This window comes from Saimiri boliviensis, chromosome X (genome assembly GCF_048565385.1).
Source record: "Saimiri boliviensis isolate mSaiBol1 chromosome X, mSaiBol1.pri, whole genome shotgun sequence".
Taxonomy (NCBI): Eukaryota; Metazoa; Chordata; class Mammalia; order Primates; family Cebidae; genus Saimiri; species Saimiri boliviensis.
Window position 1 is genome coordinate 132427623 of NC_133470.1, and position 11946 is coordinate 132439568.

At 40.3% G+C, this 11946-nt stretch overlaps 1 protein-coding gene across 2 annotated transcripts; it reads left to right on the forward strand.

Annotated features, from left to right (window-relative positions):
• The first annotated feature begins 3482 nt into the window (after positions 1-3482).
• On the forward strand, positions 3483-10153 carry TSPAN6 (tetraspanin 6). Of its 2 annotated transcripts, none has more exons than XM_010350839.3 (8): positions 3483-3562; positions 4610-4798; positions 5104-5178; positions 6300-6398; positions 6764-6898; positions 7385-7468; positions 8179-8286; positions 9045-10153. In XM_010350839.3, exons 2-7 carry the CDS (start codon positions 4787-4789, stop codon positions 8245-8247), a joined length of 474 nt encoding a protein of 157 aa, XP_010349141.1. In that variant the 5' UTR covers positions 3483-3562; positions 4610-4786; the 3' UTR covers positions 8248-8286; positions 9045-10153. The 2 variants fall into 2 exon arrangements, with proteins under 2 accessions (XP_010349141.1, XP_010349139.1); XM_010350837.3 differs by having other exon boundaries at positions 3559-3747.
• Positions 10154-11946: the final 1793 nt, after the last annotated feature.

Below are 11946 nucleotides of genomic sequence, written 5' to 3' on the forward strand. Positions count from 1 at the left end.
AAAAGGAGGATGGGAATGCACAAGAGACAATAGGAATAAAGAGACAGTCTATTAAGGAAATGGATTTTTAAAACTGTACATATGAATTAACTGTTTAAATAGTGAAGTATCTGATGGCTATAATACAAAATATGAGATATTAAAAAAATAAGCAGGATGTGCCTTTAAATTCTATGATAGGCACTTAGCCAAAGGTAATTGAAGGGATGCTAGAAGAGGGATTAGCAAATGAAAATGATAAAGCTATTATGTGAATAAGAGATAAAATGTATTCTGAGTGACACAGTTTATTTTAATTAATTAATTTATTTTTTAGTGGTTCCGAAGAGAGAGTAGGAACATCCCAAGACATTATCTAGGTGCTCAATTTAATTTTTTCTGTTGTATGATAGTATGACACTGGGATGGCTTAGACATTTAATTTTTTATTTAATTTCAGCAATCAATCCGGAGTAACTACTATGTGGTTACCCCCAGAGACCAATTATGCTCTCACTGAGCAATCAGCTTAACAGGGATTGGCCAAGCAGCAAATGAACTCATCAATTGGGCATTATGTCCTAGGGTACTGAAGAGAGTATAAAAGTGGGGTGTAGCGGCCCTGTCACACTAGCTCTTTAGTAGTTTCTGAACATCTAGATGGTAGGATGTAGAATAGGTAAGTAGAAATGCAAAGCAGATACTGCAGGAATTGACTACAGGTCTGACTTAATGGGAGTGAGTGTGTAAAGACAGTTATAGTGTTAAAGAGGTGAGGAAGGAGGGACGTTTTTACTGAGTTGGGATTGAGCTGGATATTCAATAGAAGCAGAAATTTTGAGTGAAGTTGAGGGTGGGCATGGACTAGGGAATAGGACTTGTTTATTGGGGGGATGATCATGCTGACTTGGTATGGAGCAGAAAACTCAAGTTGGAAAAGCAGTAGGAAATCAGTTGGGATTGTATTGGGGTAAGGAGACGGGCAGGTATGGGGGAGGCTGGAGGTGGCACAGAGGAGGTCTTGTTCATGTCATTTCCCTTGCCTGACGTCTGGCAATGAAAAACATTTACACCTAATCTTGAGGGTTGCAGGAAGTTGATTGGGAAGGGAGACTACTCAATGTTCAATGTAAAACAAGCAGTAACAACACTTAAAGTATTTTCATTTTTTCCCAACATTGTTGGTATCATATTGTGTTTCTGTGCTCAGAAAGAGGGAGAAATTAAGAGGTTGAACCAAAAAAAGTACTGAACTCTCTACCTCATCACTCTGGAGCAGATAGGGTTACTTCCTAAGTGACTGGGCTATTGGAGTGAAGGCAAAAGTCAAACTCAACCCAAAAACCCAAGTGCAAGGCAGAACTGTGGCAATCATTGAGGTTCTTAAGCTTCAGGGGCTCCGAGGAGCCAATGTTTGTGGTGAAACGTCTGTGAAACAGCAGTCTTTACTTGGATTACTCTGGGTCGAGACATACTTTAAAGAATACATTTATCTAATGGCCTAGGGAAACACTTCTTAAATTGCCTTAAATGGGATTAGATGCCCCTTTGGTCTGGGTTTGTACACAGACCCAGGCCTAAGTTTGAACTAAGTTTAGTTTCTGGGTTTGGTGGCATGGTGGGGGTGGGGAGGTGGAAGTGAGTGTACCAGAGTAGGAGGCAATGGTGCAAGGTGTTGTGGCCATAGAAATATGAATCTCCATGTCAGCATTTGGTTGAATCTGGCACCGAGTGTTGTTCAAACAAAGCCGCGTTGTGAGTGGCAGAGGAAGGGTGAGGAGGAAAGTCAACACATTCTTGGAAATAAGATGTGGCTTTTGCTTTGCTATTTTATTTTTCCTTCAGCTACAGATATATTTCTTTGCTCTTGGGCTCACATTGTAAATCCTTGCAGGACACAGTACAAATCTAAGTTTCAGAGAAACCTCTTTTTAAAATGACAAGTACTTAGCAAGACTTCCCTTGATCCTTGTTTTTAGTATATGAACCCCTCAGTTGGGGTCATTTAGCCTAGGGAGAAATCTTTGCATATTCCTAGACGCCCCTCTCCACCTCACATCATGTAACTACGGTTTATGTGGTACTGTAAATGTTGAATATCTGCTATTTCCTGATGATTTCAAACTGTTTGTAGTTGTATATAGATGTATAATTTATCTATTCTCTCCATGTATTTGTATATTAGATCTTTCAAATTTTAGTAAAAAAATTTAGTATAAAGCCTGGCAGTGCAATAATTCATTTTCCAATAGTTGCTGTCTTGCAACTCAGACATCTGGCGAGATGTTATAGGAACTGGTCCTAGGTCAATATTTGAAGCACAGGGAAGCTCTGTATGACCAAGTCAATGGAACTTTCCTGTGTTCTGGTCCTGAGGTGTATGTTTAAAGCAATGTTTCAAGCAGAAAAGTTTGAGTATTCCTCTCTCCTCCACAAATGCACGTCTTTTTGCAATGGCAACAGAGTAAATAGCCACTTGTGTCAAGTTTGTGTCAATGACGAAGGGTTAGGTTGCATAGGGAACTGATATAGCCTTCTAACCCTATTCCTCTAGAGAGAACACGTACTTAATACTCAGTCTCTGCCTTCAAAGAGCTGACACTTTAGTTGAGAAAGCAGACCTTAACACACCTTCTGTGCTGTAACAACATAGACCAATATGTTCACAATACATAACATTAGGTTTTAACCTCTCTGTGATCAGCTGGGTTTTGATTGGAAAAAACAGGTGGCTGGAATATACAGTGACTCTCCGTTTTAACATTTTAGAGGTCACACTCACCAGGCATTTTCCATAGCACCCTTTTTAAAAGTTTGCAGCGAATAGCTGAACTTACGTTTCACTATTATGTTAAAATACTTTTCCTCAACTTTCCAAATTACATAGGAGGTAAAAGAGTAGAGGAATACTGGGGTTTTGCAAAGTCCTGCAGGGAAATTCTAAAAGTCATTATCATCTTTAATACCTACCTTAGACATTCCTTCAACAAGTGGTGACTATTGTCCTCAATTCGTTCATATCTCCCCTCTCCATCCCATAAAACAATGTTCACAAATTGAAAAGCAGACAAGTGAAAAAAAAAATCAGTCTAATTCCACCAGAGGTAAATTTCAAACTGCTCTTTCAGTTTTTGTCTAAGCATATGTGACTGTATGTATTGCTTTGCAATCCGCTTTCTTTTTGCAAATGTATTTCTTGTGGGTATTTTCCCATGTATTTTCTTAGGTCACTTTTAACCTCTTCATTCTTTTCCTTCTCTCTAGGGCACCAGGGGCCAGGGAAGCCCAGTTGCAGAGCGCTGCGGGCTCTGCTGGTGATAGAAACAATGTGGTGAAATTATAAGGGGAGGGGAGGGGTGGGGGGCGGGAAAAATTCCTTAGCTTAGAAAAAAAAAAAAAAAAAATGAAGAAAGCTCCACTTAAAGACCTAAGAAATTTCCGACACTAGAACCTTTGTATATAATTTTCGGTAACCTTCGGCAGGGGGCGCTCGGAAATTGTTGCCACTTTCCGGACAGCCTCCCGGACTTTACCCTCTAGAAAATTGTGCAGTGTTTCCGGCCCTTCTCAGTTGTGGACGCTCGTAAGTTTTCGGCAGTTTCCGGGGAGACTCGGGGATTCCGCGTCTCGCTCCCTGTGTTCTCACCGCCCAGTGCGGTGGTGCAGGGTCTCGGGTTGGTCATGGCGTCCCCGTCTCGGAGACTGCAGACTAAACCAGTCATTACTTGTTTCAAGAGCGTCCTACTAATCTACACTTTCATTTTCTGGGTGAGAGACTGAGGCGTCTGGGGCCGGCAGGGGATCCCGGGCTTTTAGGTGTGTGTGGGGGGGTGTGACCGTGAACGGCGGGAGTTCAGGTCGGGGATGGGGTGGGGTTTGGGCGGCCATCGTGCCTGGGACCCCAACGCCTACGACGAGGGACTGGGCCCCGAGCTAAAAGCTCAGGCATCTCGCCGGCGCTGGGGTCGGAGTGCGGGACGAAGGCAGCCGGGAGGCTGAGCTGGGACCCAGACGTGCCAGCGTTCGAATTCGATGCAGGAGGCGAGCTGGGGCGTTAAGCCCCTGTAGCACGGTGACCCTGGACCTTTACAGAGGCAAGCAAGTCTTGCCCGGCCCCTTTGAGAGCACACTTGCATAATAGCGTCTTTCTTTTCACTGCTTCATAAGAGAGGAGTGTTTCGCAGGTAAGTATGGTATGCCTCCACTCCCGCCAGTCTGTCCTTGGGCTTGCTTTTGCGTACCATTGCTTTGTACCCTGTGCACATCCCTAACTGGAGAGGACGGCGAAACTTTCTGGAACTCATAAAAACACTTTTTTTTCTCTTCAAGGTTTTCTTCCTAAGGCTGGAGTAAGACAATTAAGGAAGTTTTGATCTGTAGGGCAAATATGCCATGGGCTTGTGTTTACACACAAAAAGATGAATTCTAAGAATTTTGAAAAGATACCTTGTCCACAGCCTACTCTTGTGTGCCGATCCCTTTTAACCCCTTCTACTCTTCCCCCTTGTCTGCCATGTTCCAGCATATCACACCTATTATGCCTGAAATAAATATAACCTCATGCTTTGTGATTTGAAGATGCTCCTGTACACAGTGCATAACTATTTCTGTTTTCTAATTTCCCACATAGATCACTGGCGTTATCCTTCTTGCAGTTGGCATTTGGGGCAAGGTGAGCCTGGAGAATTACTTTTCTCTTTTAAATGAGAAGGCCACCAACGTCCCCTTCGTGCTCATTGGTACTGGTACCGTCATTATTCTTTTGGGCACGTTTGGTTGTTTTGCTACCTGCCGAGTTTCTGCATGGATGCTCAAATTGGTGAGTCCTTGTTTTCATTAGAATTGATTCTTGGTTTTAGAAAAGTTTTGTATGTTGTAGGATTCCTTTCTTGAAATTGGGCATGGCCCTTTACAGTTTTTCCTGTTCTCTATGAAAACTTACCAAGTAACACTTCAGTGGCCAGTTTCCACTTTCAAAATTGACATGTTATCATTTTCCCTGCCCTTTTCAATGAAAACATGATGAACTAATTGAGAAGACTACCATTATTTTTTCTTTGACTTCCTTTGCAGCTGTGCTGTATCTTATTTATGCTGACTTGGCCTTTCTTTCTTATCCTGCAGTATGCAATGTTTCTGACTCTCATTTTTTTGGTCGAACTGGTCGCTGCCATCGTAGGATTTGTTTTCAGACATGAGGTAAGCCTGAATTAGGGAAACTTAGCATGTTGAATTTATCCTCCAAGAGATAAAAATGGATTTATTTAAGTAGAAGAGTTAGACCTCTGTACTTAAACCTGTAGCTGACAATAATGGCCTTCTTGTAAAAATTCTGGGCCACTTCTAATTTAAAATAAAATTTAGAATTCTTTTTTTTTTTTTTGAGACGGAGTTTTGCTCTTGTTGCCCAGGCTGGAGTGCAATGGTGGGATCTCCGCTCCCTGCAACCTCCACTTCTCGGGTTCAAGCAATTCTCCTGCCTCAGCCTCCCGAGGAGCTGGGATTATAGGTGCCTGACACCACGCTCTGCTAATTTTTTTGTATTTTTGGTAGTGATGCGGTTTTACCACGTTGGCCAGGCTGATCTTGAACTCCTGACCTCAGGTGATCTGCCCGCCTTAGCCTACCAAATAATTTAGAAAATTGTAAAGACTGACAGTCACTGGAAGAAAATTACTTACTTGTATTCCCTGTCATTTTTCTGTGTGTAAATACCTATTAAAATGGAGATAGCACAATTTATAACTTTACTGATAGGAAAATATTCAAAGCACAAAATTGATAACCTTCTTCACTTATGCCTTGCATTTTGAAAAGACTGGATATACTTAGTGCACATCATCAAAAGTTTAATATTGAATTAAAAATCAGGTAAACTTGGGGTTGTTCAAATATCATTCGGTGAGTAATGAAGGCTCATCAATGAGATGTCTTATGAGGTGGTAGCACAGTCTCCCAAAGTAAGGCTTTGTAGCTTACTAATTCCATAGGCATCGAATTTGTACCTAGTTTAAAGTCGAGAAAAATTAGGAGGGTGCAGAGTACAGCAGTACCGCATTGCCACACAGATAAATACATATTCCCACAGCACTTTGAACTTTTAGTGGTTTTTATCATATATTTTAATGTTTTGCTTAGTAGTCCCCTCAGCGAACCCATATCCCTTAGAGGACAAGATTGTACCATGGAAGTTAATTACCATACATGTTGCTCCTGGCAAAGATATGACCATTGGTCAGATTCAAGAACTTTTTTTTAACCTGAAACCAAAAGAACTTTCTAGAGGGTTTTCTTACTGACATTGTGTTTATTTGCTATAGATTAAGAACAGCTTTAAGAATAATTACGAGAAGGCTTTGAAGCAGTATAACTCTACAGGAGATTACAGAAGCAATGCAGTAGACAAAATCCAAAATACGGTAAGTGGCAACTACCACCTAGAGGAGAACACGTTCCCTGTTGCCTCAGAGAAAAGAGTAGAGCCTGGTACTAGATGTTATCCACTCGTAGAGGAAAGAAGTCTTAATATATTCTCTTCCCTCCCCACTTATATCGTAGTCCAAGTACTGTTAGTACCAACTACAGCAGGAAAGTAAGGCCAGTACAAAACTGTCATGCATGGTGATAATCAAGGACCCAGTGCTGATCTCTTGAATCAATTCAGGAGAGAGATCATTGAGTACAGTAAATGTTTTGAGCACAAATTGCAGTAGACGATATCAGGTTAAATGTTTGCTTACAAAGTTGTAATACAAATTGTAAATGTTTTTGTTGGGTTTTCCAGTTGCATTGTTGTGGTGTCACCGATTATAGAGATTGGACAGATACTAATTATTACTCAGAAAAAGGATTTCCCAAGAGTTGCTGTAAACTTGAAGATTGTACTCCACAGAGAGATGCGGATAAAGTAAACAATGAAGTAAGGTGCTTTTAAAACTTTCTGTTTGACAGTGTTTGGGGACTTAACTGAATGCAAAATTGACTCAGTTTTTAATTTTTCCTCATATTAATAAATGTAAACTGAAATAGGGTGGGTAAGACTTGAGTTCAGACAGCTAGCAAGTAACACTTTTTATTTATTATTTAGTATTTTTTAAGACAGTGTCTGTCTCTGTCACCCAGTCTGGAGTGCAGTGGTGTGATTATAGCTCACTGCAGCCTTGAACTCCTTAGTTCCAGTAAAGTAACACTTTTAAATATACGATCCAAAAGGTGGAAATAGTTGGGAATAATTATTTGTTCTTTTGAGAACATACGGAAGAGAGTAGATTTCAATAAAATGACAACCAAAGGATGTGATACATACATCTTTCTGCAGCGGTGTATGATCAAAGTGCTTATTGCCATAAAGAAAAGTACATGCCGCTTGTGCTGTACTTAATCTTTGTTTTTTTTCTCCCATTAGGGTTGTTTTATAAAGGTGATGACCATTATAGAGTCAGAAATGGGAGTCGTTGCAGGAATTTCGTTTGGAGTTGCTTGCTTTCAGGTAAGTCTTTGTAGTTACTTAAGAAATATTTCATCCCTCTTGTAGGTGTAAGCTAGAAGATTTTCACTTTTTTTTTGAGATGGAGTCTCACTCTGTCACCCAGGCTGGAATGCAGTGGCACAAGTTTAGTCGTAATATATTTTTAAAGTAGCAAGCATAGCTATAAAATCTACGCTAATGCAGTAGCCGCTAGCCACCTTTGAATGGTTATAATTATTAAATAAAATTAAAACCTCAGTTTGCTGGAGGTTTGAAATACTCAGTAGCCATGTGGCTGCTGCCTACTATGCCGTACAGTACAGGGGTTCTAGGACATTTTCATTATTGTAGCAATGCTCTGGATCTTTCCAGGAAAATCTCTGCCCTCCTTGATGGAGATTTAACGTGTTAAGATACTTATTCAAAACCATGTCTTTGTTTTTTTCTGGGAACTGAGAGTAAGAAAAGTTTCTCCAAAATTTGCGACTGAATTTTCCTTGACTGACAGTTTGCTGGATTTTCCTTTGTTGTGAAATTCTGGGTCATAGTAGCAATAAAACTTCACTTACATTCTTTGAATGTCATCTAGATGTTGCAGAATCTTAAACATAACTGTCTAGAAAAACTCAAGGAAGAAAATTATAAGCGAATTACAAGTGAGAGGAGAATATAGTCTGAGGTCTTCAAGCTCTTTTGTGTAGTATTTAATTTTGTTTCAATTTTATTTCTAGCTGATTGGAATCTTTCTCGCTTACTGCCTCTCTCGTGCCATAACAAATAACCAGTATGAGATAGTGTAACCCAGTTGATTTGCGGGGCTATTCCTCTCTACCTTTAAGGTACGTTCATTTTGGTCCTCAGCTCTGTTAGTGTTGATGTCTACTCCAGCCTGTGTATGTGATACATGAACTAAGTGTTTCAAGAATGTCTTTAGTATATTTAAATCTAGCTGATGCTGTGTAAGCCCTGGGTAAGCAGATTAGGTCTCTATACACCAGGCATGGTCAGAAAGTACTGACTTAGCTATAGCTTATCTGTGCATACTCTCTAAAGTTATGCAACAGAAGAGTACCTGTGTGAGTTTATATATTTACATACACATGTCAGCCTAAAGATCGTGAGTGGTCCCTTTTCTAACCTATTTCAGCCTACAGAGAGGAGAAACAAAGAATCCCAATAATGACCTTATTTGTGAGGTTCCCTGGCAGGTGCACTCTGTTCCTCACCAATATTGACATTTTCCATAGTCCTTTACCTAGTTTTCATTTACCACAGTTTTAGTCGTTGAGAGCATTGCTTTCTTGGTAAAAACTGTTTTTGGTGGGCTATCATTAAAGCCATAAACTCATCTGGTGTAATAGGAACCATAATTTGGGAAAACGTGTTTCAATGGCTTTAGTATTTAAGTGGTAAAATATTGTGAGAACTGTTGTTGGCTGAATTGATCCCTAGGGCACACTTTGCATTTTAATTGAGCCACTGACTGGGAACACATAGGAAGGTCTTCATTAGCAGGAATAGATTAGAATGTATGCAAGCAAATACAGATGTTGAAATTTGTGTAACAAGTAAATGAACTTTTTTTCTTTAATTTTAGGACATGTAGAGTTCCCCCTGTGAATTAGAAAATTGCCTGGCTGGAGAACTGACAACACTACTTACTGATAGACCGAAAAAGTACACCAGTAGACTGATTCAGTCAAGATGTATGTAGAACAAGAAACTACACCAATAGGCTGATTCGATCAAGATGCGTGTTCGCTGTGTTCCAAGTCCACCTTCTGGCCCATTCATGTTAGATCATTGAAACCCTGTATCCTTCTGAAACACTGGAAGAGCTAGTAAATTGTAAATTAATACTGTGTTACTCTTGACTGTTATTTTTCTTAGTTGGGGCGCCTTTGGAAGGTGCTGTGAATTTGCTATTTTGATGTAGTGTTACAAGATGGAAAATTGATTCCTCTGACTTTGCTATTGATGTAGTGTGATAGAAATTGACCTCTCTGAACTGGCTCCTGCCCAGTCAAGGTTATCTGGTTTGATTGTATAATTTGCACCAAGAAGTTAAAATGTTTTATCACACTTGCTGTTCTGCTGACAGGCAGAGAGTTGCATTGTGTAATTTAATTTCAGTCAGTCATTAGCTGGCATCCCTCATCAGGGTTGCCAGATGGTGATAACAGGCAGGGGTCCCCAAACTTCTTACACAGGGGGCCAGTTCATTGTCCCTCAGACCGTTGGAGGGCCGCTACATACTGTGCTCCTCTCACCACCAATGAAAGAGGTGCCCCTTCCTGAAGTGCGGTGGGGGGGCCGGATAAATGGCCTCAGGGGGCCACATGCGGCCCATGGGCCGTAGTTTGGGGACGCCTGGTAAGGCATCCAAGACTGAAAGGGACTATTGGTGTTCTGTGATACATCAGGTTTCAGCACACGATGTACATTTCTTCGCCTACCAATTGGGACATTTATTATGATGTTCATATTTTCCCTCTTGTTTGAAAGTTTCTAATTATTCAATGGTGTCGGAATTACTGTATTTTCCTTAGGAATTTAGTGGAACTTATCTTCATTAAATTTAGCTGGTACCTGGTTTATATGACTTAATTGTCAATATTATGGTCAACTTTAAGTCTTGGTTTTGGTTTGTGCCTTTGATTAACAAGTATAACTCGTATACAATAAATACTGTTTTCCTCTAAAAAAGATCGTGTTTAAATTAACTTGTAAAGAATCTGCTGGGATAGTGGTTGTTTTCCACTGAGAAAGCTAAGCCCTACATTTCTACTCAGAGTTTAGATGTGAAATATAAGGCTGAGGCCTTAACTCTGTATTAGAAATTTAATGTTCTTGTTTAAAAAACTGTTCCATAGGTGCAGCAAACCACCATGGCACATGTATACCTGTGTAACAAACCTGCACGTTCTGCACATGTATCCCAGAACTTAATGTAAAAAAAAAAAAAATCTTAAAGTGCAAATATAAAAAAAAATGTTCCCTGTGAAAAAATTACATTCCATGTTATAAAATAGCATATGATTAGTGTTCTCCTAGAGATCAGACTTTTTTGATTGCATAGTTTGCATTGAAAAGTTGTATAGGGAGAGATGTAACCTGTATCTTCAGGATAATAAGGAAATTAATAAGGAAAATAATAATTAATAAAAGTTGAGTTGAAGTCAGGGAATTATTTCTGTGGTTTTGGGTCTCTTTATACATCCATTAGCAGAACCTATCTAGTCTCTGATTGCCACAGTCCTTGAATTGATGGTAAGGGGACCTCAGTTACAGTTAGAAAAAAAACTGGGCATTCTCAGCAAACTGACACAAGAACAGAAAACCAAACACCACATGTTCTCACTCAGGCAGGTGTTGAACAATGAGAACACATGGACACAGGGAGGGGAGCATCACACACTGGGGTCTGTTGTGGGGGGCTAAGGGAGGGACTGTGGGGTTGGGGAGGTTGGGGAGGGGATAACACGGGGAGAAATGACAGATATAGGTGACGGGGATGGAGGCAGTAAACCACCTTGCCATGTATGTACCTACGCAACAATCCTGTATGATCTGCACATGTTCCCCAGAACCTAAAGTACCAACAAAACAAAACAAAACAAAACAAAACAAAAAACACACACAAAAAAAACGGGCAAAAACTACTAGGTAAATAATCATGAATTTTGAGTATGTGTTTTAAAATGCTTGGAGTTATTGGAGAAAAAGGATATTCTCTATTAGAACATTTGATGCATAGCTTTTGACATAAGGTGATAAGAAAATTAAGTGGAGGCCAGACATAATAGCTCACACCTGTAATCCCAGCACTTTGGGAGGCTGAGACAGGTGGATCACCTGAGGTTGGGAGTTCAAGACCAACCGGACCAACATGGAGAAACCTTGTCTCTACTAAAAATACAGAATTAGCCGGGCGTGGTGACACATGCCTGTAATCCCAGCTGCTCAGGAGTCCGAGGCAGGAAAATCACTTGAACCTGGGAGGCAGAGGTTGCAGTGAGCTAAGATCGCGACATTGCACTCCATCCTGGGCAACAAGATGAAACTGTCTCAAAAAATAAAACATAATAATAAAAAAATAAAATTAAGTTGAAAAAATAGTGACTGTTAAGTACAGCAAGTCAGATTTTTGGCTACTGAGATTAAAGAAGCAAGTATTTAAGGGATTATCAGAGCAGTTTTCAAATACATATTTTTCACTGCAATGGTTTTGAATAGTCTTTAAAGGTTATATTTAGAGTTTTAAAAAATGTTTTCCCTCGGCTGGGAACAGTGGCTCATGTCTGTAATTCCAGTAATTTGGGAGGCTGAAGGAGGCAGATCACCTGAGGTCAGGAGTTCTAGACCAGTCTGGCCAACATGGTGAAACCCTGTCTCTACTAAAAATGCAAAAATTAGCTGGGCATGGTGGCTAGCACCTGTAACTCCAGCTATCTGGGAGGCTGAGGCAGGAGAATCCCTTGAACATGGGAGGGGGAGTT

Bases quoted from the DNA above. Each gene is read 5' to 3' on its own strand.
- TSPAN6 (XM_010350837.3), top strand. From the start codon at position 3,661: ATGGCGTCCCCGTCTCGGAGACTGCAGACTAAACCAGTCATTACTTGT. The intron at 6,899-7,384 runs GTAAGGTGCTTT...TTCTCCCATTAG, and splicing joins CGGATAAAGTAAACAATGAA to GGTTGTTTTATAAAGGTGAT. The intron at 7,469-8,178 runs GTAAGTCTTTGT...TTTTATTTCTAG, and splicing joins TTGGAGTTGCTTGCTTTCAG to CTGATTGGAATCTTTCTCGC.